At 42.3% G+C, this 25,283-nt stretch overlaps 1 protein-coding gene across 2 annotated transcripts; it reads right to left on the bottom strand.

Annotated features, from left to right (window-relative positions):
• Positions 1–2,029: 2,029 nt before the first annotated feature.
• TMEM154 (transmembrane protein 154) lies at positions 2,030–23,233 on the bottom strand. Of its 2 annotated transcripts, none has more exons than XR_010987235.1 (6): positions 22,974–23,233; positions 14,219–14,518; positions 12,431–12,458; positions 11,195–11,287; positions 9,586–9,646; positions 2,030–5,820 (listed from the first exon to the last, which is right to left on the bottom strand). XR_010987235.1 is itself a non-coding variant. In XM_068137285.1 (6 exons), exons 1-6 carry the CDS (start codon positions 23,038–23,040, stop codon positions 5,805–5,807), a joined length of 558 nt encoding a protein of 185 aa, XP_067993386.1. In that variant the 5' UTR covers positions 23,041–23,214; the 3' UTR covers positions 2,030–5,804. The 2 variants fall into 2 exon arrangements, 1 of the variants encoding a protein (XP_067993386.1); XM_068137285.1 differs by having other exon boundaries at positions 11,202–11,287; positions 22,974–23,214.
• Between the last annotated feature and the right edge of the window lie 2,050 nt (positions 23,234–25,283).

Genomic DNA, 25,283 nt, shown 5'->3' with positions numbered 1-25,283 from the left:
GATTATGGCTCTCTGTAGCACTGTTTTGCCACTGCTCAGGGGCCTGGGTGTGGAAATGATGTGCAGTTTGCTCCCAGAGCCATGTGTTTATAATCATTTACATGATTGCACAAACCCACTGCCCACAGGCTGTGTTTGTGTTGCAGAGGAGGGTGATGCTGCTGCTTATTGTACCCTTGCCCTGCACCCCTTTGCAGTGTCCACATGTGTGTGAGAGGGGTTGTGTGGTAGTAGGGAAGCGCTCCCAGTTCTCAGTATGTGGTATCCCACCCAAAAATCAGGCCAGGGAACCGATTCTGTGCAAAATCAGACCTGAAACAACAATGCGCTGCAAGGGTGTGCCAGCCTGTGGGAAAGCAGCTGGTGCAGCCTTTCACTGTCATGTCAGACCATGCTGCTACTACTTTCTTTTCACTAATATTCACAGATGGTGTGACTTCAACCATTTTTAAAATGGAAGTTAGTGCTTGGGGTGTACTTCTATGGATGTTGTTACTAAGACTGGTGCAGGATTTGTCCCCTGTACATTCCTCATCTTTTCTCCATTTGCCAAACCCACTCCCCCATGACCCCTCCCAATCTCCTTTTGGTGAACATTGGAGATGCCCCTGGCCCATAAGGCAGAGCGATGGTACTAACAGGAGCAGAGCAGGGCAAGTGTGAGTGCCTGGGAATGGAAGAGTAACTTTGTTCCTCCCCAGGGCATCAGAATACTTCCTGGGGCTCTGTAGTCAATTCCTCTTTTGTACTTTCCTGGAAAATTAGTCAAGCGTTGCCCCAAAATACTGATTTTTAAGAGTCTGTGCCGGTACCAAAGACAAATTTCTTGCTAATGTGGTATTTAGGTGAGAAAGAGCGAGACAACTAATTTCTGCCTGGTCATTGCTATGATGCTCTCATATAGAGGTTGTTTGAACAGAAAGCATTGAACAGAATCAAGACTAACTTCAGCTTTCTGGATACTCCTGAGCTGTTCTCCTGCTCTTGGGGTTTGGTTTTATTTTGGTTTCCTTTTTCCTTAAATCCAGGAAAAATTATTTTAACAGCCCTATCAATTTGGTGACTCCCATTTTGGTGTCAAGATTTGAGTACTGATAAAGACAATCTCAAGTCTTTCAGTGAACTTTTTTTCTTTTTCTTTTTCTTTTTTTTTTTTTTTTTTTTTTTTTTTTTTTTAGTTAAGTAAAATTAATTTCAAAGTATTTCTGTAATTTGTAAAAGCTAGTGCATTAGCCTTTAGAGGGTTTTGCCTGAATTTTAGAGAGCTGAGTAACATATCTACCAGGAGGGCCAATGGCATCCTGGCCTGCATTAGGAATAGTGTGGCCAGCAGGAGCAGGGAGGTCATAGTGCCCCTGTACTCTGCTCTGGTTAGGCCGCACCTTGAGTACTGTGTCCAGTTCTGGGCCCCTCAGTTTAAGAAGGACATCGAAACACTTGAACATGTCCAGAGAAGGGCAACAAGGCTGGTGAGAGGCCTTGAACACAAGCCCTATGAGGAGAGGCTGAGGGAGCTGGGATTGTTTAGCCTGGAGAAGAGGAGGCTCAGGGGTGACCTCCTTGCCCTCTACAACTATCTGAAAGGTGGTTGTAGCCAGGAAGGGGTTGGCCTCTTCTCCCAGGCAACCAGCACCAGAACAAGGGGACACAGTCTCAAGCTGCACCAGGGGAGGTTTAGACTCGAGGTGAGGAGGAAATTCTTCACCGAGCGAGTCGTTCGTCATTGGAATGGGCTGCCCAGGGAGGTGGTGGAGTCATCGTCCCTGGAGGCGTTCAAGAGGAGATTGGACGTGGCACTTGGTGCCATGGTCTAGTCATGGGGTCTGTGTTGAAAGGTTGGACTCGATGATCCTCGAGGTCCTTTCCAACCTAAGTTATTACCATGATACTGTGATACTGTGATACATACTGCATATCTTTGTACATCTTCTATGGCCGAAGTAATCTTGGCATCAATACCAAATAATTAGCACTTATTGACTTGAATCAATTAGCAAGATTTTGGGCAAAAGAGAACTTGTAGACCCTGAAAACTACTATAAACCTTTATTAGAAAAAAAAACTTTAAAATCTCAAAATCCTACATACAATTAAGCAGTATTATGACTTAAATATTTAAATTACCAAATCATTTGAAACAGCTATTTGATACAACTGTTGCACGTACATGCACAGATATATAATTTAATGTACAGAGAGTGAATAAAAGTTGGTTTTATAGCCCTCCACAGGTTTAGCATTGCAAAACAGTATTTTTTTTACTCTCACATTAGTAGTTATCTATGTACCCATGACTTAAAGCTGCTTAGAAACTAAAAACACCATTATTTTTTGCTGAAGTTAATGTTAGAGTGTTGTGTTTTACAAGTGCAGGACTATTAACTGCTGGTAATGCCTGACCTTACATTTGTAACTTTATGCAGGAGCTATTTCTCTTTTGTTGAAAAATTCTCCCTTAAGATACTGCTTTTTATCATATTTAGGGGCTGCTGAGTTTTAATTACCTTTCTTTTTATCCACATATTTCTCAAACAATTCCTCCTTTGGATCTGTAAATTTTTTACCTTCTCTAGGACAACGAGTTCTCACGCTATAAATTTAATGTCCAATTGCCTTGAGAAGTGCTGCATAACTACTAAAATACTTGAAGAAAATGGAAGATGAGGCAACAGTTCTGTAGGGATCATCACATTTGCTACACATTATTATAATAATAGTGCAAGTGACTTAGTGTTTGCATGCCTTTTCTCAATTTCTACTGAGAGATAATAACTTATCAGTTGGTGGTAGATGTTGCAAGATGATGGTGGGATGGGTCAGCTCAGATCAGGCTGATGATGAGGATATTGCAGCAAAGGCATAAACACTGTGTAGTGCATGGCCACATGAAAACTTAAAATATGCTAGTATCTTATCTGCTCCCTGGGTGTTCTTTTTTGTGTTATGTGTTAGAGGACCACACTGTGTACATTATTTAGGGAAAGTAAAGATGCATTGACAGAGGACAAAAAGATTGTACTCATAAACTTGAATATTATAACATTTTGTCTGTACTGATATAGGAATAAAATGATCTAAATCTCTTGTGATTCAATCCACCTACAAGATCTAAATAGTGAGATAAACTCTGCAATAGGAAATGACCGCAAGCGTGAAACGAAAAAGGCAGAGACTTCAATTCCTCAGGTTCCAGCTGTGCTTTAGTTTTCTTTAGGGAGAAAGTGGTGGTTGCCAGATGCAGAGCTGTGTAGGCTTATGTGAGAGTCACTGATGGGCACTGGCATTGCACACTGCTGGGTCACCACTGACCGCCTTCCAATCACACAGCTGGTAATATTCTCTAAATACATCTTCTTATCTTGTGTTATTAAAGAAAACATTCCCTGCTTTGGGCAGCTCCAGTTTGCTGCTTTGCAAATTACTCCTTGTGACGGTGTTATTTTAAATCAGTATTCTAGAGAATAAGATTACTGTCAGGAACTTGTGGAAAATTAAAAAAGTTGTCATAGGTGAATGTAAAGCACTTTTTCAAAGTTAAAAATCATCCAAGCAGGAAATACTATTTTGCCATCACATATTAAGTTTGTTTTGGACCAATGAAGAAATATTTTATTCTTTGAGAAAATTACTAGTCAACTCATATTCAGCAATGAATTAATATGGTTAGCTGTAAACATTTTTTTCCCTGAGCCCTCCTCTGAACATGAGCCAGCAGGGTGCCCAGGTGGCCAAGAAGGCAAATGGCCTCCTGGCCTGCATTAGAACTAGTGTGGCCAGCAGGAGCAGGGAAGTCATTCTGTTGCTGCTGCACTAGTTAGGCCACACCTTGAGTACTGTGTCCAGTTCTGGGCTGCTCAAGTTAAGAAGGATGTTGAGATACTTGAATGTGTCCAGAGAAGGGCAACAAGGCTGGTGAGAGGCTGAGGGACTTGGGGTTGTTTAGCCTGGAGAAGAGGAGGCTCAAGGGAGACCTTATTGCTCTCTACAACTACCTGAAGGGAGCTTTGTAGCCAGGTGGGGGTTGGTCTCTTCTCCGGGGCAACCAGCACCAGAAAAGAGGACACAGTCTCAACCGCACCAGGGGAAGTTTAGGCTCGAGGTGAGGAGAAAGTTCTTCACAGAAAGAGGAATTTCCCATTGGAATGGGCTGCCCAGGGAGGTGGTGGAGTCACCATCCCTGGAGGTGTTCAAGAGGGAATTGGATGTGGCACTTGGAGCCATGGTTTAGTCAGTCATGAGTATTAGGTTGGATTTGATGATTTCTAAGGTATCTTCCAACTGTGTTGATTCTATGACATTATGATTCTATGACACTTAGCTGTCATCCTAGAGACTTGGGGAATGCATTTGCTCTCTTTAACGAGGCTATTCATGATAAGGTATTAGTGAAATATTTGCAGGCAAAACAAAACTTATCATTAAACATGTACTGAGTAGGAAGAACGTATGTATTTAAATAGAAGATAAAGATAGGAAGGATATGATAGGATGGGATATGAGATATGGTAGAAAGGGAATTTAATATCTTAAATAAGATGAGTAAAGCTTTGCACAGACCAGGATTCACTTTTGGTTGTGTTACATATTTGAACTACATCCATGAGATATGCCACCTCAAACCAATGGATGTGATTATGATAGTTATCTTCCCACCTTGAGGTATCTCAGGAGTCTGATTTATTATTTTATTCTTGGTGTGATCAAAGAGGACCAAGCACATTTAGAAGTCTATCTTTCAGATACTCCAAGCTCAGTACTCAAAATAAGAAAAAGCAGAAACCTTACTGAAAAACTCAGCCAAGTAGTTATTGCAGAACACGTATTCACCTGCATTTCTGTTTGGTACGAGTACTTAGGTGTTCAATTTTTCAACCTCTCTTTAAAAAACAAACAAACAAACAAACAAACCAGTTTCAAGCTGAATATTCCTGAAGCATGCAGCTGTTAAAGAACAGCACAGGGCAGGGAGTATAGTTAAATGTGAAAGCTGGCCCAGGGTACTAATCTGTAAAGATAAACTGAAAGGCAATCTCAGAACATTTTTTCTACAAGGCTTTTAATTCGAAACTCAAAAAGCATGTTGCAAAGATCATGCCTTTGTTTGGCTGCAGTTGTTCCCATCAAATCCTTTGAGAGGCTTTTCAGCTGCTCTGTCTGTCCTCAGACCTGATCTGTCAGTCCCAGCCTGGTACCTTTCCAGCAGAAGTCACGTGCGATCAGTGCTCCATTACCAAAAAGCCACATTGAAAAACAAACATTGCACAAGTATGAGCTTCACATCCATCAAACCTGAGTACTCCAGAATTATGGATGCTGTTTATATTTTAAAATGAACGAACAAAACAAACTACAAAAAGTACAAAGAAACCCACCAAACTGGGAACAGAAGTGGTTCTGCATGATACACAACTGAAGAACTAGACAGAAATTTGGACAGCTTTGCAGACTTTTGGGATGAGGCAGGGAAGAGAGGCTGCTCTTGATTTGTGATGAATCTCATTGCAGAAGGGATTTAAATCAGTCCTTAATCTTGTAATAGTGCTTTCCTTTTTTTATCTTTGTTGTTGTTGGGGTTTGTTTGCATGTGTGCTTGTTTTGGTTTGTTTTTTTGTTGTTGTTTTGGGGCTGCTTTTGTTCCCCTTGGTGATGTTTCTTTTCTGAATACTATATGGCAGAACACATCAAAACCATTTTCTTCTCTGTCCTTTTGAGATGAATTATATTTAAATCCAGTTCATCCAGTATCTGGGAGATCATTAGCTTGTGTGGTGCTTCCCTTTACCCAGTTCTTCGCTGTTCCAACTTCATGATTCGCCATCGCTGTGTATACATGGAAAAGAAAAAAACCCACACCACTGTCATATTTTTGGGTTAGTTGTCTCAGCAAGAAATAATATGCAAGAGTATCTCTCAAGTCCATGAGAAGATGTTATCAGAAGGCAGATGTGTCAGCCCTGCAACATGTGGAAGGACCCCATCTGCAGCGCTAGATACTGGCAGCAAGGGCTGGTCTGATTTCTCTGCTGGTTAGTGGCTACCCAGTCCATCTTTCCTCCTGCTCCCAGGTGAGAACTGAGCAGTCAAACTGCCCTCTTCCTACTGGTGAGAATAATTTTTCACAGAGAGAATTTTTGTACTAAATTTGACCTCATACCATAGTTTTTCTCTTTGTCCCACTGGTTTCTACCTAGCTAGCTTGCTGCCTAGCACTTTCTTAGTAATATTTGGTTCGTGACAATTTTGACAATGTGCCTTTTGTTTATTATTTTATTGGTTAGATTTCAGTCAGCATTAACGAAAAGGGTTTAAACTGTCTCTGCTGTTAAAAGGGCCACTCATATTTCACATGGTTTTTTAAATGCCTTGCAAAACCTAGGCCGTGTGGGAAAGAAGTATTTTGTTCTCTACTGACTACCTAGAACATCTCTCTATAAGAAAGAGTCACCCTTTCTTGGACAGAAATACTAGGAGGGCAACTAGCAGTGCCCAGAGAAAGCCAATCCGCTCTGGGAGGTGTGATAAAGGCACAGGAGCATTGCTCATCATACTTGGCAGCCTACAAAGACCTTTGCTATGAACAGGACAGGTGGCACTTCTGTTTTGCCAGGGGAGTAAAGGTCCCCAGAGAAGACACTGGCCATGCTTGATTTGTGCACTACAAAAACATCAGCTCTTGCCTGCCACCTCTGTGCCTGCCTGCCCTGCCCACTCCTCCTGTTTGCATGGGACAGGAGCCTCAGCCTCAGCAAGGCTGGGGAACTTTTGTGGTTCTCTGGTTTTTAGGCAGGGTTTTTGTTTGTTTGTTTTTCAAATTAACTTGTCTCATGTGCAAGTCAGGTGACCTCCACCTACAAAGAAGCCTGGGTTGTCATGTCGTGCCTCTCATACACAAATCTGCAGCCTTGATACGCATGAGTACAAATTTTTGCCATAGTAATAGTTTTGTTTCAATTTACTTCATGGTCCATCAATTTTCTTGCTCAAAAGAGCTGCTGAAAATATATATTTATCTGTATGTAGTTCTCTTTCTGATGTTATTTATTCAGCTAAGAGTTTGTTCAGGATAAGCAGCAGATCTTGCTCTGATAAGGTTTAATTGCAGAAATAATCAGGAAATTCTACTTCAGTTACCTTTTTGCTTTGTCATGAAGCATGTTTCAAAATTTCATGTCAAATGAAATTTGACAAAATAATGTTGATCTAGGGAAAGAAATATTTCAGTACCAGAGGGTCTGCTCTTTAAACACATAAAATATATATACATATTAAAAAGTCTATTATCTGGGTTTGGAACAACTTTCATTCTGAAATTGTGAAAATATCATTCTTGAACTGTTTAGAATCTGATAGTTTCAAAATTATATCTGAAGAAAATCAATTCATAGTTCAAAACATTTGAACTATGAATTCATGAAGACATGAAGTCTGCCCAGCATCTTTATGAAGCAGGAAAACAACACTCAGCCATTTGTCTTCAGTGAGGCCTTGAGATGTTTCCCATACTGAAATAGCAATAAAATCTAAAAAAGGCATCATTGTAGTTTGAGGAGAAATTTGCCCAAAGCAAGCAGCCTTTCAGAATCTGAAACTGAACCTGATAATCTAGAACCTTGTATTCAATCCTGTGTCTGAGCAGTTCTGAGTATTTTGGATATATATATATATATATATTTATTTGCATTTATTTGCTTTCCTACAATTTAGAGGCATAAATTTTTTCTACAGTCTGGTCCCAAAATACCAGCCATAGGGATGATGCTTAAATAACATGTGTACCTTCGCTCTGACTGAAGCATACTTATCTGCACAGGGCTGCTTTTTCATTTGAAGGCTTAAGCCTCACTATCTAGGGTTTTGAAATTGCTGTATCTATTTTACTGATGGGGAACTTGAGGTAGGGTGTAGCCCAAAGATACTTTTTGCCTGTCAGGAGCACAAACCCCACCCTCTGAGGGGGTTAATGCAAATCCAGTACAAAGGCACGTTAGTAAGGATGGTATCTAAATGTTATGTCAAGCTAGTTGGTCATGATGGTTTTTCTTCTGAAAGTGAACTGTTTAAGTTTTGGAAAGTAACTTTAATGCTTAGAGTGTCATTGTGCCTTAAAAAAAAAGGTCCTTTATACTGTAACTAACTTCTGCTTAGGTTATCATATGGCTCAAGCCTGATTTATCCTATACTTCCTATAGTGGTATGCTCAGTAAATCTGTTTTTAGAGAACCAGTATGCAAGCTGCCTCTCCTTGATTTTCTCACTGTGGGTTATCACGTAGAGGCTGGAGGGGAAGACCCAGGTGGTTAGTAAATCCAGCATCTTTTCCAGCTGTTCAAGGTAAAATACTGCATTTGCTTGCATCTAGAACCTTGGATTGATGTCTTTCACTGGGAAGAAAAACAAACAAAACAAAACAACCAAACACAAAAGAACAAACCAACCAGACAAAAAAAGGACAAAAAAAGCCCCTTCAACACAGTAATTTCTCTTGCAAAGGTGTAAGCAGAAGCCTTTTAAAATACAAATAGCTGTGGTGAAGCAGCCTCATCCGAACGCTACCCTGAAACTGCATCTTTGATGTAACTGAGTTGCAAACTCTCCAGCAGTGGTGATTTAACACCACTATTTCACTCCTGAGTAAGGGAGCTCAGAAAAGGGGAGGAAGACACTATGGGAGCTGCAGCTCTGTCAGAGAGGGATGATGAGCTGAGTTACCTAGTGCTATGGGAAAGGGAATACCTCCTGCTGCTACCCTTCCTGCTCCCAGCTTTGCCTGCTTTTCTGCTGCTTCCACTGCACCAGGGATTTTCCTGGCACACAGCATAGTTCAACTGATGATTATTATTGTAACCTGGCACAGAGGAGCTGCTTTGCTCCCTCCTCAAAATGCAGCTGCAACCCAAGCGTGCAGGCAAGCCCCTTGTTTCCAGCTGGAACCAGAATTTTTAATTAGGGAAAATGGGAGTTAAAGAGGGCTTTAGGAGTTCTGGCCAAAGTCCTGAGGAAGGCAGCCAGAAAGTTTACAAGCTGTTAGGATTGTGGATTTGCATCCTCCTGGGATCTCTGTTTAGACCGTGAAGTAGTGCCAGCTCCAGAGGAGCACTGCACAGGGGCATCAGGAAGATCCTTTCAGTTTCTCTTAGGGTCAGACCAGCCCCTGCTTGGTCACAGTTCCAGACAAAACATCTGGCAGTGTCTCAGGGACCTATAGGCACCTGGTGGCAGAAGAGAGATGGATATCTGTGTGGGTGCAGAATGCCAAGGAAGCTATGCTGAATGCTTGTATTAACACCTTGGGAAACTGTGATTAAAGTCTGATCAGCAAATGAAACTCCATCTGTGCCATCTGTTTGTCTGTCTCACACAGGTTTACAACCACAAGAATATTTAGTGGTGCAGTTTACAGGCAGAGACCAGCTTAGAAATGTGTCAAACATTTTGTGTCAGTTAGATTCAAAATCCCCATACATAAAAACTTTAGAATTTAAATAGACCAAAGGATCACTCTACTTATAATTACATCTTTAAAATATTAGATAATTTTGGAATCACATTGACCACATTTCTTCAAATGTAATGAACTAAAAGTACCTTGGGTTGGCAATTGATTCCTTTTCTTCTTCTCTTACAGTAGGCAAACATTCACAGTCAGCTGAAAAAGAGTAAGAAAAAAGCCTGTGGTTACTTTTGGCCGTTCTTCTACATTTCTTTCAGAAGTTGCATCAGCTTCTATCATGCAGTTCCTCTAGAATGCAAAACTCCAGATGCTCTTCTACACCCTTTTCTCTGTAAAACCTGCATGATCCCCATAGCATAAATGTTATGTGGTTTAAATCCTCTTTCCCTTTGATGGGTGTTGCTGTAACGTCTCTGTTACATGTAGTACAGCTGGTTTATGTACACCTATACACATGAACAACTTTTGAGGATCGTTTCCTATAAACTACTATGAGGAGGACTATTTTCTGACCTTCCAGTGCTTATACTTGCACTTATGCTTTATAATCCAGCTGGGAATTTGGGGTTGGGACTCAGGGAACACTAATAAAAAACAAACAAACAAACAATTTAAAAACCCATGTATGTGAAGTATTTGCTCCTTTCTGTCCACAGAATTAAGAATACTATTCCCTGGGTACTAGACTATATTTAATGTCTCTCTTTCAGCACTGCTGCTTAGCACATGTTTTCTACTAGAATTTACAGACCGCGAAGGTCAAAACTCCATCATGTGGAGCATTGTGTTAACACAAAAGAATTGCCCCAAGGAGTTTTATGTCCTGAAAAACAAAGCATCCCTAGAAGGTCAGGCAAATGAGCCATTTGGATATAAGGCAAGGGACCAGGCATGAAGAAAGGATCAGGAGTTCAGCATTTCCTAGCCAGTGAAAAGCTGCTAGCAGTTCAAAATCAGGCCTTGGTTAATTCCTGGATTACTGAACATCTGCATTATTCTGAGGAGAGCCTTCAAAGAGGATGCAGGGCCTCTTAGAAATTTTGACTGGGGAGGCTTCAGTTGGGAGGCAAATGGGGTAAAAATACAAAATGCTCAGAAGGAACTAAGGAGCTGAAGATGCTGCTGGTGGTACTTGTCACAGGTATTAATTGCTGAATGGGCTGATAGACTTGCCACAGAGGATGTCAATGGTGAACAGTGCTGGTAGCAAAGAGCAGCCTGTGTTTCATGTGGTAGAGATAGCAAGTGAGTAAAAGGGCATAAAGAGCTAAGAGATGTATTCATAGGATCCTGGCAGCAGTTTTAGGTAAATAGTGGTCTAAACCACGAGTATGTGTTTCTTCTCCAATAGCACAGTGTGAAGCACAGAACTATAGAAACTCTACAAGGACTAAATGCTTCAGAGAAATTAGTATTTAGCATTAAAAATGTATATTTAAAAATAAAAATACTGTTCACAGCTACACATGTATTTAACAGCAGTGTCTACTGGCGAAACAAAACATTTATGGTATTCCATCATATGTTAAAAATAAGCCCCCACACAAACTAAAATACTCCTCTGAACAATTCTACCCACGACATTTGTGCTGTTATTTTAGTATCTGGGAGCCAAGAACACAGCTAAAAATGTTGTAGGAAAAGCAGTGGCACATATACAAAATGTCTTCCATTGATTTTGTTTTTATATGCATGGGATCTACCCCACCTAGAAAGAGAGAGATGATGGAGTAAAGGGGTTACCGTGTACCATTTTTGTTCATGCTGTTCATCCATTTATCAAGCTCTTCCATTTCTATCTCCATAACAGAGGGGGTGTCTTCTTCAAAAATGGGACTTGAGAGGAGAAAAAAAAAGGCATTATAAAAAATGCTTAGTTCAAATAACTTACAGTGTAGTAATTTTGCATGAATCTTTCATAATTCCAGACACACATATAAAGTCTGGAAAGCCATCCTAGCCTAGTAATTTGAGAAGATGTCAGCTTGATGGGTGTGAACAAAATGGCCACAAAAAGATGTGAAGGAGCGGTGGTGAGATGCCTGTTCCAGGCGGAGGTAGGGCTGACTGGGATATCACATGGTGAGGGACCCAGACAGTACATTCTAGGGTATGCCAGAGCTGCAGCTATTCCAGAAGTGTCCCTACTGTAAATAGAAAACTGAAAAATAAAATAGTTTGTCTCTGCCCTGCTGGAACATGTCAAAAATCCTGTCACTCCAGTGATAAAAGTGGAGGGCCTAAAGTTTCATCCTAGCTGTGACTGACATTGGCAGCAACTTCAAAAGAAAAGATAATTTATTTAAATACCTCCATTTAGCTTTTTTTCTTTTGTTGATCATCCCTGGAGTTGCATGGTAGGAAAAAAAATAGAAAAAAACTCTTTTTTTCCCTGTGAAGCCAATTCAGTAACATTAGTAGCACTCATCAGCAGCATGTAGCTTACTAAAACGTCATGATAAAAATTATCAGTCTAATAAGACCTATGCAGGTTTTTGGCTTGTTTTCCCAGCAGCTAAGACATTGCTTCCACAGCAACTGGGCGAGCCTTTCTGACTTATCTCAGAGTGAGAAGACAAACTTGTAAAACAGGGGAGCAAGACACAGAGTTCATTATGAATAGTGAAAGCCTGCAATGAGCCTGGGAGCTGATCCCTTTTGCTCATGAGGCACCTTTTACGTCTGGAGGCTGGTGGAGCTTACAGCAGGTGTAGTGGCAGCTGTGGGTCAGTACTGGGTGCCTGTGGACACCTCTTGCTGTTTTCTGTTCTGTTCTGCTCTAGTCTTACACTTTCAGTGAGATATTGGAGTCACACTTTAGCCACCTCTAGAGGTAGTTAACTGGAGCAACTGATGGCAAAGAGTAATAGTGTGCAGTGTAAAATTACATTAAAACAGCTGGTGAAGGAACTAAAAATCATAAAATCCCATTAAAAGAATAATTATTCTTTATTTTAAAGTTATATTCATAAACTTTACCTTTTCACATTTTCACTCCCCAGCTCATCTGGAAAAGAAAAAACTTGATGTTCATAGTTCTGCTCTTTGTATATACAGACTGCAATCAAGCCTTTAATAGGGTCACGTAAAACAAGTTGCATTTTCAAAAGCCATCATAGTTAACTTGTAGATGAAAGACAAATCATCTCATCCTGTTTGTAAATTTCAGAGGAACCCATTATTTTTAATCTTGAACACATGAAAAGCAGCTCATTATTAGCACAGCCATGCTGGGAGGAAACCGGCTGCTAGTGCTGCAGTGGGCAGGACCTTGCAGATGCACACTTCCCTGAGCAAAACAGATGTCGTGAGAGAAATGGTATCCTGAAAAGGAACCACTCTTGCAAACAAACTGTTTATTGGAAGCATTAGGACATTTTACTGCCAGGCAGAATGCACACAGACAATCCAGCTCTGCTGGGAGACTCTGGGAGTTGCTCATGGAGAGAAGAATGGGGGAGATGGACTTGCAAGGCAGATTAAATCTCGGCTAGGCAAATGAAGCTGAACTAGCCAGATGTCAAAAGCTAGTTAGGACCCTAAGACAAAGCAAATGTGGGGGAGAAAAAAGTGTAACAGCCATTATTGATAAATAACTTTCCATACAAGAATTAAGTGACTGAAAAGCCTTAGCCCTCAAAAAAACCCAAGAACAACACATAGGATTCACTTTGTATACTGTCTTAAATTAGCCTATTTTTAATTAATTGTTGCCAATGGGAGCTGACACCTCCCCACTTATTCCAGCACATTCCCTGACTGCAGTGCCACTCTAGGGAGCCATCTGCTCCTGCCTTGAGAATGCCCAAAATCCCAGCTTCATGCAATAAGCACAGGGCAAGAGATCCCAGAATTGTGCTCCTGCAAGGTATTACATTTTCCATCCCTCTGAAGGGTGCACCTGCATTTTGGGTCATCCAGAAAGAGACAGGTAACTAGGTGTCTGGTTGTGAATTCAGAGTTTGCTATGATAATGATCCTAAAAATGTGCAGGTGAAAAATGAAGTGAAAAAAAGACTTGAAATCTATGCTAAAAGTAAGTCATGTCTGCAGACTGAGGAACTTACAGATGCACTCTTGTGTGGAAATGCTGATGTGACCATTTCAGGACTTCACTTGCCAACTGTGTGGCTTTAATATGACATCTTGTTTTGTTTCTTGTGGATTGGCACTCCGAGTTTCCAATTTCTTTGCTAGCCTATCGAGGTACTGTCCTGAAGTGCTGCTCTCCCTGTCACAGCTCCCAGGCTGTCTGATCACAGGATTCCTAGCTCTTTTATTGTGATATTTTCATATCTGCCACCACCCCACAGGATCTCTTAAAAGTGTTCCTTAAAACGCTTTTTTTTTGTTCTTATTCCATTGAAGCCCCAAGCAGCTTCACCTTGTGAGCAGTCTAGGCAATATAAACATCAAATTCACCTTATATGAAGTGATTAAACATAAAGGCAGAAGTCTTTGCAGGTACACAGTTACACCCATATGCTGTTCTTGATATAGCTGGGAGTTGGACCTCAGTGCCACAGCTCCCATGGGTGTGCAGTGTGGGCAAGAGGAGGCAAGAAACAGAGCTAGCTCCTGCCCAAGGAAAGATTTTTGCCCAGATACTGATGGCCAAGGGCAGACCCTTTTCCCCATCCATCAAATAGGCAACTACAACTAGAGAAGTACATCCTAGATGTGGTATCCCAGGCCTCCAAATAACATTTTGTTAATGTTGAGCACATCCTAAAAATACCCTTCTGATGCATGAGAAGACAAATTTACCTTGCTTAGACTTTTTCCTTTTATGGTGCATTACAAAAAATATGATCAGCAGCAGCAGCAGGACCAACAGCACAAGGGGGACAATGTATATTAAGATAGACTGTTCTGCTGCTTCTAGGCTGTCCTGATTATTCTCAACATTCAATTCAGTACTTGTTTCAAAGCTGCTTTCAACAGTGCTTGCAGTGACAAGTACTGGCTCGTGGTCACCCGTGGTTGAAGGATGTGTAGCAGGAGGAGGCGTTACTGCAAAGGTGGATAATATCGGCAATCCATCTCCTGAGCCATCATTTTCAGAGCCTGCCAAATATATGAGGACAGTTTAGCATTTTCAGGATTTTATTGCTATTATCATCAGTGAGTCAAAGCACACAGCATTAATATGTATTTTTGATCTGATATCTTAAAAACCTAAATTAGCAGATGCCACATACACACAGATTTGAAGTCTTGGGCATCAGATGTAGAACTACAAATCTGTCACCAGATCTTACCAGTCCTGATCACATTTGTCAGCTGGAGTTTACTGACACACATCAGCATCTGTGGCCCTTCTGCACACAGATGTCTCGCACAGACTTTTTTCCTGCAGGTTGGCACCTGGTCTCACCCTTGTGCTTCTCAGTGAACCACTCCAACCTGCTCTGCTCCTCAGCTTTGGTGCATACAGCAGCAATCTTGTTCATCCCTCCCCTCACCAAAAGAGTTAGTACTCCCTTTGGGGAGAGCATTATCTGTGGTTCACAAATTCCTCTGGCTCACTCATAGCCTTGTTTCTATGCTTTTCTCAAATTTGTTAAACATGCTTCACTGTGAAAAACAGAATTAGTGAAGGAAGTCTGAAGTCTGCAGAAGCTGCTGACTTTCACTTCTGCATGGACCAAAAAAGGTGGTAGTAACACAGGTACTTTACTGGATACACATGAAATTAACAGCTCTTCTGTCTGATCCCATGGGCTGGCCAAAGGAGCATTTGGTAGAGTCAGTGCTGGTTAGTCTTCACAAAAGCTAAGATAAATGGTCTTGAAACTTGATGTAGGTTTTGGTTTCATTTAACATGCATTTTGCAAGAGAAGTGGCTAAACTTGGCTATATCAGTAATAGTGAAAGAAGGGGGGTGTTGAGGCTAATTAAGAGTCTATGCTGACTGTCATAGAGTTCAAAGTTTAACAGAAGTGCAGGAAATTCTGAGCTGATACTGTTTTTTACACTGCTGCCAAACATCTGGTTGTAGACAAAGACACAGTAATCAGTCCTTAGATAAATTACACCAATTTATTCCTAAATGCAAAGCCTTCACTAATTTTCTTTGCATGAAACTAAATGATCACCTTTTGTATTACCTGCCCTTTCAGATACAATGCTGGCATGGTGCAGCTCTCATTTTATGCCATAATGCAGGAATGGATTTTATTACTTTTGCAATGACATATTTCTCCCTGTTCTTGTATAGTGCTGGGCAATCATATTTTCACTAGAGTTAGAAAGAGCTTTAGGTTTTCAGCACCTCAGTTCTGGCATTTCCAATCTCACAGGACTGGAACCAAACGTACTTAGCATTTTAAATGCTTTTGTAAACACATTAATCTTCATAATGGCCCTGAGAGATGAGCAGTTATCATCTCCATTTTACAAATGAGGAATCAGAAGGGCAGGGATGCTGTCCTTCCCAGGGATGGCACATGAGAGAGGAAAACTGGGATTAGAGCGCTATCTCTTGCCTAGTCCATTCTGCAGCATCTCCTGTCCTGTCAGTTTTTTCTCAAAGAGGAGATGAGTATCTCATGAGACGGTACTCCAGGAAACCCAATTCCAAACAAGTAAACTTATTTGAGTGTGACAGTATTGACTTATCTAGATTTTTATGCTGTGCTCATCACTTAGGCACCTGATTGTTTCACCCTTTCCTAAAAACTAGGGAAGAATTTTAGTACTTAAGAAATAACACCTGATACTTCAATACGGCATTTAATACTGCAAAGCCCATCAAACCCTTTCAACATGATATGACAATGAAAATGTTAGCTTTTCAGTGGCAAAGCACTTTATATTCATACTCTCTCTGTAGCTTTCTTCTCTAGTTAGCATTTCAGTCAGGAGCAAAACACAATCTCTGCCTCCCTTGAAGCTAATGATGTATGCTCCTCCATCCCTTCTCATGATCTGCTGTCTATCCTTAATCCTATTGCAGAGGATGGGAGGAAGAGCTCCTCTCCTTTATTAGTCTGGCCACTTGACTTTTCTATCCCAAGGTATTTCATTGTCCCTGGTGCCTGTGGCCACTCCATTACAATTGCTGCTGCACAAAGCAGTGAGATATCACTAGAGATGGCCACACTGCAGACTGTGGTGTGATGGACCATGCCACTGGTGGAGCTGATGGACCACCGCAGCCTCCCTGGACCACTTGGATACCCTTGTTTCATTTTTCTCCTCTAGCCATTGCCCTTGAAAGCTGTCATCTGCCACATCTGACATGATGACAAGGACAAGCCTGCTGCTTAAAATAGTACAAATAGGGAAGGGTGTGGGGGAAACGCCATATTTTTCATTTACTCTTAGAGCTGAAATGGATTTTTCGACTGTCTAAAGCATGATGTGACTTTAAAGCAAAAGCTAACTGTCACACCTCATTAACTGCAGTGCTAAACTTCAAGTTGCAGTGTATGCTGTGCTTGATTTCCAAGAGAGACTTTTCCAACATCTCTGGCACTTTTTATTTGCCTGTTTTTGAGCTATGAGGCAGATTTCACATCATTTGTCTCTGTGTGAAATAGAATTACCTTTTCTAGTCTCTAGACAAAGAAAATAGCAAATCATAGGGCGTGACCTTGCTGCCATGTATTTTTGTTCACATTGCATAATTCTGGGGACAAAACAGCATCTCTTCTGTGAAGGCCATTTCTTCTTAGAGATATTTCCTCCAACTGAATTAAACACATCTTTCAGCAGAAAGGCAGACAATTGCACAATGTTCTTGCAAGGATATTGCTCTTATTTCCTGTGTTTCACCTGCTGCATTAACACATCCCCCTCCAGCTCTTCTGCCTGTCACCTCTGAGGACTAGAGCTCATGCCTGAGGGATACCTTACCTGTCACATAGGGACTGCTCTCACTCTTTGGCCACCCACACATCACATTTTTTATGTGGCAGGAAAATCAAGACCTGCACCTGTGTGGACATGCACCTGGCTTGCATGCAGGGAGGATTTGTACCTCCAGCCTGGTGGGGAGGGACAGACTTAGGCCTCCTGATGTAGGTGCAGTTTTCATCACAGCCAGCTGTCTGGGACATGTGGGACCAATGTGATTGCCCCCAAGGTTGTTGTTGCAATTCAAAGTGCTCAAAATAGCGAGCAGGTGGTGTTGCAGCTGTTTTGTAGGGTGAGTGAAAGGTGGACAATTGCATGGTTTGGAGCAGGGCGGGAGAGCACCTGAAAGTCAGAGAGTCTGTGAGATGCTATTCAAACATTTTCTCCATGCCTGGAGGCAGGCAGATTTGCAGTGGTCGTTCATACCATGAACTGTCTTGTCAGCTATGCTTGGGTTTCATCTTGTGGAGATATACTAGCTCCCTCCAAAAGGGAGTCTGACCATGCCACGCTATGCCATGCCATGCCACGCCACACCATAGCATACCATACATTCAGGCTGGTAAACCAAAGCCAGTGGAGTGGAAGAAGGAACAAGTCACATCTGACTATACAGGTATCTCCTTGACTTTGCAAAGCTTGTGCACTTCCTTTTGTTGTGCTCAACCTCTCACTGTTGTCACTATGTTGTCATGGTTTCTAACATCCATACTCAGCCTTCTGCACATCTCAGTCAAGGAGCAGACACATTACAACAGCATTTGCTCCAGCTTTGCCTGGACCACATGTAGTGTACATGCTGGACACCTCTCCCCCTGTAAAGGGAAGTGGATAGGGGAACACCACTACTTCAGCCCAGCCCATATTGCCACTTTCCTTGTTTTCAAGAGGAAAAGCAAGAGGGACTGGCACACGAGTGTGTCCCACTCTGATGGAGAGCTAGGCAGAGCTGGAACCGGTAGACAGGAAGCTGGAATCCAAGAATTCCTCAGATTTCCATCACTGAGATATGAAGGGCTCTGGTCCTCAGGGCACCTAAATGCCTGAACAAGTACTAGCAGTGGTTAAAGAAAGGTTCCATTACAGTTCTTACAAAATGCCAAAAGGCTATGTCCCTGTATGTAGATACCATGGTATAAGAGATTATTCAATATTTTCTATTTTAATAATATGATTGGATTACTGATGGACTTTGCATGTGTATTGGAGGTGCACTGAAGCCTGTCTTTCAAGAGAAACAGAGGGAGCTGAATAAACCAAGCAGCTTTACAGAGTGTAGTGCAAACAACTGCATCTTGAACAAACAAACAACTTTTCTGTTATTGCAGCATTTCTTCCTCTGAGGTTCATCACTCCTTGATGAAGTAAGTGGGCAAACAGGTTTCTGATTTCAGTTGGAAGCACAGCAAAGGAAAATAGCCAGCAGTCAGCACATTTGGTTCTGCTGTGAAACCATCAGTCTCCCTGCTGCCATCTCATCAGACTCAAGGGCTGGGGTCTCTGAAGGGAATTTTTCAAATTACACTACAGTACCTACTTATAGAAGAAAAAGGGATGGGATAAAGGAAAAGCAAGAGTTAAGTTAATGGGGTAGTCAGGCCTATTGTTTGAGAGGATTTTTTTCTCTTCAAAATTTTCTATAAGCTATAAAAGTGCAGTGAAAGGAAGGTTCATGAGAGGCTATAAATCTCTGTATGATGGTGTAAAGTTACCACACCCTATATCACTCTGCTCTGTACACACACTGCTTTTGGTGGTATAGTCATATCGCTCCACATGGTCCGTATGATCCTCTTTCCTATTGCTTGACTCATGCTTGTTCTGTTCCCCTCCTGTATTTCACGTTGCTGTAAGAAGGGCTGTTCCTTGCCATGGCTATGGCTTGCCCAGCTGCTTGTTGTGGCAGGTCCTGCCTGTCAGTCTGGCTGGAAGAGGAATTGTGAAAAGCCTGCAGGCTAGCTGTTGGATACATATGCTGCTCTGATGAGGGAGCACAAACATTTCAGGATGGCTGATCTGCAGACAAGATCCTATTAAAATGGGGTGCTTAGAAAGTGCTATCTAGGTATAACTTGAAAGGGGAAACAGCTGTGCAAGTTCTTTTATAGATGATGGGAATTGCTGTCTCCTGACTGTACTTCCATCCAGCTGCATTAGCTGTTGGTGTTACAAATTCAGTCACACTTCTTAGCCTCACACTGTGAACCCATAATCTCATTTCTGACCCCTAGTACTAGAGATTTTCTGGACCAAATTGTGCATTTAGTTGTGTCCACTTAATCTTGTGTCTTTCTAGTCCTGCATCAGTGATACCCCTATGACCTCACAGAGATGCAAATCTCTCAGTGCTCTTTGCTCTCAAGATGACTCTGAAATTAAAGATTCAAAAGCTCCACTGTATGTCCAGCTATCATAAAACCAGAAATAGACTGAGGTCCCTGACTGAAATTTAGCATTACAATCTTGTTGATATAAAGGAGGAATTATCTGAAAAGTCCCTGAAGCACTTAAATAGACTACAGCAGAAATACATGCATATGGATAAAACATATAGAAGTAAAGAAGGAAGGAAAAAAGGAAAGAAGCAAAGGAATTGATGTGCTCGGTAGGAGGGTTTTTCATCTGCTTTTTAAGAGGCTGCACTTTGGAAAGAGAGGAGGTAGCAAATCCTCATTTCTTACATTGCTGCTTTGCTAGAAAGTTGTACTAGGTGACTCAGATGGGTTCAAATGAGACCTCAAGTTCATTACTGTAGTGGGGAACAAATCAAAAATACTGCTTCCTTAGAGACCTTGGCTTTGTAGGGGACTTCACCGAAAAGGTACTTCTCTGCCAAAGACAGAGTTGCTGCCTGTGCTTATGATAACAGCTGCTGAGTATCTGGATTTTCAATAGTTCTTTGAATGACAGTGCAAAATAGTAATGCAGAGACGCAACCAAAATGAAGCACTACTTGCAGCCATTCCAGCTCTTCCACTTAAGTGTCACACGCTTTCCAGCTCCTCTCCCTCATGCATTATCTTGCTCTCCATGTCAGACCACTTCTGCTGCAATTGCTTTATGTTTCACCTAACACGAAGGGAGATGGCATGCCCTGGGAAATGCCTGTAGGGTCAGAACATTTTCCTATAAGCTGTAGAAGGGCCTTAATACTTCCTAAGGTCAGCACACACCATGGTAGCATCATCAGCCAGAGAGGGAAGGCCACCACCGTTCCTCAGGTGGCTTCCTGCCTGCATAAATCAAGGGAATGGGCAAGAGAAAGGGGACTGGTACAAACCCTGATGTCCCCTTGGTATGTAGTGGAGAGAGGGCTAGTACCCAGAGCTGACACCTCAGGTATGCTCTTAGAGCTGTTGGCTTAGAGTAAATGTAACATAGCCAGGAACAAACCATCTGTTAATAATAATCCAAATGGCAAGGCCAGGTTTTTTCATAGCTCCAGCATGTTATGGGAACAGGACTTAACAAAGGTTTCAATCTGTCTGTGCTGCAAGATTTAATCATACTCCTACTGCCTATTTTGTAAATGGTTTCTAGACAGTAGAGGTGAGATGTGGGGGATCTCCAAGAGCTTCTGCCTCCTTTCTTCAGCAGATGACTTTAAAGGTGTGTACTGTGTCTGAGACTGAAGGAAAAAAGCAAAAAAGCTCCTTTAAAGGTCCTTCCCTGTTAATCTGTGACAAGGAGGGACAAGAGCAAAGGATCCTCTGGAGAGGATGCCCTTAGTGGACGGGCTCCCGATCCACCAGTACTTGCATGGTACATAGGCCCCCATATAAACTCTTTCCTCTCCAATTTCTGCCCCAAAGTCCAAGTTCACAGATTCCCGCCTCCTCTGCTTGCCCTTCTACCCTTGCAGTTAGAGTAAATCCCAGGTAAATTTTGGGACTAAGTGCAAAAGCCACCTTTGTATGGAGAACAAGGGTCCCTGCCCTTGTGGAATCTCCCTCTCTGGAGACACTCAAAATCTGCCTGGATGCATTCCTGTGTGATGTGGTATAGGTGATCCTGCTTTTGCAGGGGGGTTGGACTGGGTGATTATTCGAGGTTCCTTCCAGCCCTAATATTCTGTGATTCTGTGATTCTTCTCTGGATGTGTATTCTCCTCACCTTTCCCAGCAGCTGAGGACTGCCTCAGGAGACCCAGGGCTGACAGCAGACGGGGAGAGCTCTGGCAGGACTGACTCACTCCCATGGAGGAATCATTCCAATATCAACCAGAATTTAAAGGTGGACCTACCAGGAGGAAGTCTCTAAAAGCAGCGTGAAGTGGGTGGGGCACCTGGTATGTGACATCTGCCTGATGTTCTGTCCAGCCTTTAATGCCCAATTCAAAGAAGGGCAGTAGGGGCTCAGTCCTAGGCTAGGGGCATTGGGAAGTAAGGCACTCTGTGGAGATGGTGATGACATACTAGAGATTAGTACACTGCATATAAGCTCAGGAAGCTGGAGCCTGATCACTCTGTTTTGCTGGTGGTATGCCCCTGTTTTCCTACTTTTTGCTCTGTCCACAGCAGTGTTTTTTCCCCTGACCACTGTGATTCTGAGCTACATTCAGTGCTGCAAGCATGTTTTCCTAATGCGTCTGTAATGCAGCAGGGCTGTGGTAACACAGACACGAACAAACCATTCTGTACCTCACTGAGCTCACTCCTACAGTGAATCAAGACTCCTAACCACAAGCAGCTCAGCAGCATACCAGGAGCCAGCAGCCCAGCTTTACACCCTGCTTATAGTACTGCCTTTCAGGGGAAAAAATAGCCATACCAAACCACCTATTTCACTAACAGATTTTAAAACCTTACTAGAAGAAGTTCAGTCATAGCTGAACAGTGACAGTTCTCTCTCCCAGCTGTCTGGGGAGCTCATGCTTGCAACAGCAGCACAGAGGCAATAAACACTTCCAGTCCATAAAGGCACTTCAGCAGCTATTTGTTTGACACCAAAATGCATATAAGCACCACCTGGCAAGCATTTACTGAAAGATCTGCCTGTCTTGAGCAGCCACGGGCTGCCAAAATGCCAGTGGAACAAACTCCCCCCTGCAGACAGGTAAGAGCCTCTGATATGACACCCCAACGCTTCAACATTTTATTTCTTTTTCATTTGCCTTTCTTCCCTTCAGGTCAGAACCTACAGGCACGGTGCCGGTCACTTTGTTCTGCAGCTGAAAATTCAAAATATTTGTCTCCGGAACCGTCTGTTCTTTTGTTAAACCGGTTTCAGTGCGCTGGGACTACGGAAACTGGCAGCCAGCTTTTGAATGGAAGCAATGCTCCATCTTTAACTTCACTATTAAATGCTGATAGTAAGGGTGTGGGGTTTAAAAAGTACAACAAATAATCAAAATCAGAATGAAAATGCCTGGCAAGCCAGCATGGAAACTCCAGTTCCCCCCACACCTTCAATTTAGGAAATGTAGGAACTGTGGGATTTGGTTCTGCTGTTTGGGATTAGGTCTGAAGAAAAGAAGTCAAAGCTTTGCAAAAGTCAGGCAGCTGAAAACAGAGAGGTAAACACAGCTAAAAGAAGCAGAGAGCAAGTCCCCGCAGATCTTCCAGAGCTCAGTTTGGAGGGTGTTGCCCTCCGTCTCAGTCCCTTTGCTGCAGGCACGAAACGTGGTCCCACCTCAGGAGGCGAAAGGTACTTTCTTACTCACCATTCCCAGCAGATCCTCTAACCAGTGACAGGGCAGAAAGCAGGGCAACGAGGTTTGGCTTTCGCATGCTACCCTGGCAGCGCTCCCACCGGAGGGGTGCTTCGGAGGGCTCCTGCTTCACCCAAACATTTACATTTCCTGTTTCCTGCCGGGGAGCATCTGAGCTGCATTTCTTCAGGAGATGGACTCTCTTTGATGGGTTTTAGGAAGTGATGTAATTCCGTCTGGGCCTGTCAAGCAAGCAATGATTGCAAAAGAAAAAAAAAAAACCAAAAGAATTTGCTCGTCAAGCTCTAACTCAGCTGAAGCACCTTGATACTGTAGGGGAGCGAGCTCTGACTCCCCTCTACTTTTTTGACTCTCAACTTTACTACTATCATCTTCATCTGCATGCAGTGTCATGGGGACAAACGTCATACAAATAGCAATTAGATACAAAATTTAATGTATGTGTGTTAGCAGGAAGGGTTCAGGTTGCTTTTTAGGGTGGTTGTGCAAGCTGATTTAAAAAGTGCCCTCCTGTCTTGGTTTTCTAGCTGCTGATTTTCCTGCTAGCAAGGTGGGATACTGTGTGCATTTGTGAGCACAGAAGGCAACCCCCAGGTGGGGCTGTCTCCAGCAAATGGGGAAAATGCCTGCTTCAGTTGGCAGCCTACAACTGAGTATTTTGACTGTTTTGAGACAGGGAAGAGGAAAAAATAGAAAAACATTTTTTGATAGGAGCAGGTGGCTTACCTGCAAAATACTTAGACACCGGTGTGACAATGGCTGTACATGATGGGGCATAGAAGGTCCTGAGCTCTACCAGGATGTAGTGCCTGGCCTGAGGATCAACAGTGCCACGGTTGATGGAGTTGACATGGGGACAAGTAAGTCTCTCCTACCTTCCTCCCTCCTTTTGATTTTCTCTCCTCTGCCCCAGTGGTCTCTGTCTGGGCATACAGAACATAACGCATAGCTGTGCCTCTCCCACATTGCCCAATCCTCTGTCCCCACTGCCCCACCATTTCCCACTCAGAAACGTGAAAGGATTGACTAGGGGCCTCTGTGTTTCACCTGTCACTTGAAAAGTGCAATGGAGAGCTCAACATGAAACCAAACATTTTCAGTTCCTTGCTATATGCATCTAAATCTGATTTCTGGTGAATTAACTGAAGCCATCATTGATGAGTCTTTCTATTCAGATTGGTGGGAGCTGCTGAAGTAACCAATTGTTGCTCTACCTCTTCATCTATTTTTTTTTTTCTTAACGAATAGAATAGAATAGAATAGAATAGAATAGAATAGAATAGAATAGAATAGAATAGAATAGAATAGAATAGAATAGAATAGAATAGAATAGACCAGGTTGGAAAAGATCTTCAAGATCATCAAGTCCAACCTATCACCCAACATCATCCAATCAACTAAACCATGGCACCAAGTGCCCCATCCAGTCTCTTCTTAAACACTTCCAGTGTTGGTGACTACACGACCTCCCCAGGCAGCCCATTCCAATGGCAAATCACTCTTTCTATGTAGAACTTCCTCCTAACCTCCAGCGTAAACCTCCCCTGGTGCAGCCTGAGATTGTGACACGCATTCAGCTAACAACTCATCACTGCCCCTTGACAGCAAGTTAACCACCCACTGGTGTGTAGCAAATTAATGATTTCTAAGGCAAATTACAGTTCATGAAATGTGACTTTGTGCCACTTTACATTTTAATGAAGACTTTTAGAGTGATAGAAATGCATCTGACTTTTATTTTTTTTAAGGTAGAGAAATAGGAGCAAGGTATTTTCGAAGATGATGAATTGGACTGTCATGGAAGGGCAGTTACCTTGGTCCAGCCCCACCAGTGCTGCAATCATGCTCCCCTGAAGCACTCCCAGCAGGCTTCCTTTTGCAAAAGATTAGTATCTTTGCTGCGGTTGTTGCCTTCAGCTGCAAGCTTCTCTTTTCACAGTAGAAATGTGGAAACCAAGAATTATAATGACAACTTTGCTGCAAACAAATTTGTGTATTTGGAAACCCAGGTGGCTTCAGTCACAGATTATTTTTGTAAGAGGTAGATTGTATCTGATTTCATATGGTTTAGTGTATTTACTAGGATCCACAATGAACTTTAGCAAAAAGAAATATCTTTTCACAGGTGAGAGAACTACATTTTGGGAGTGCTTTTGGTGTATGTTATCCAGCTGGAAAATACCTATGGATGCTTTTGGTACTGTCTTTTGTAATATAAAGGGCATTTCTGACCACCTTGCTAGCTGTTTGCTAATGTTCTTCCCTAATCAGAGAAGGGTTTTTGTCATGGAGGATGTCATC

The sequence above is a fragment of the Melanerpes formicivorus genome, unplaced genomic scaffold (assembly GCF_026170545.1).
Source record: "Melanerpes formicivorus ecotype bairdi unplaced genomic scaffold, bMelFor1.0.p_v2 SCAF_4, whole genome shotgun sequence".
Taxonomy (NCBI): domain Eukaryota; kingdom Metazoa; phylum Chordata; class Aves; order Piciformes; family Picidae; genus Melanerpes; species Melanerpes formicivorus.
This window is presented reverse-complemented; position numbering and strand designations above follow the sequence as displayed.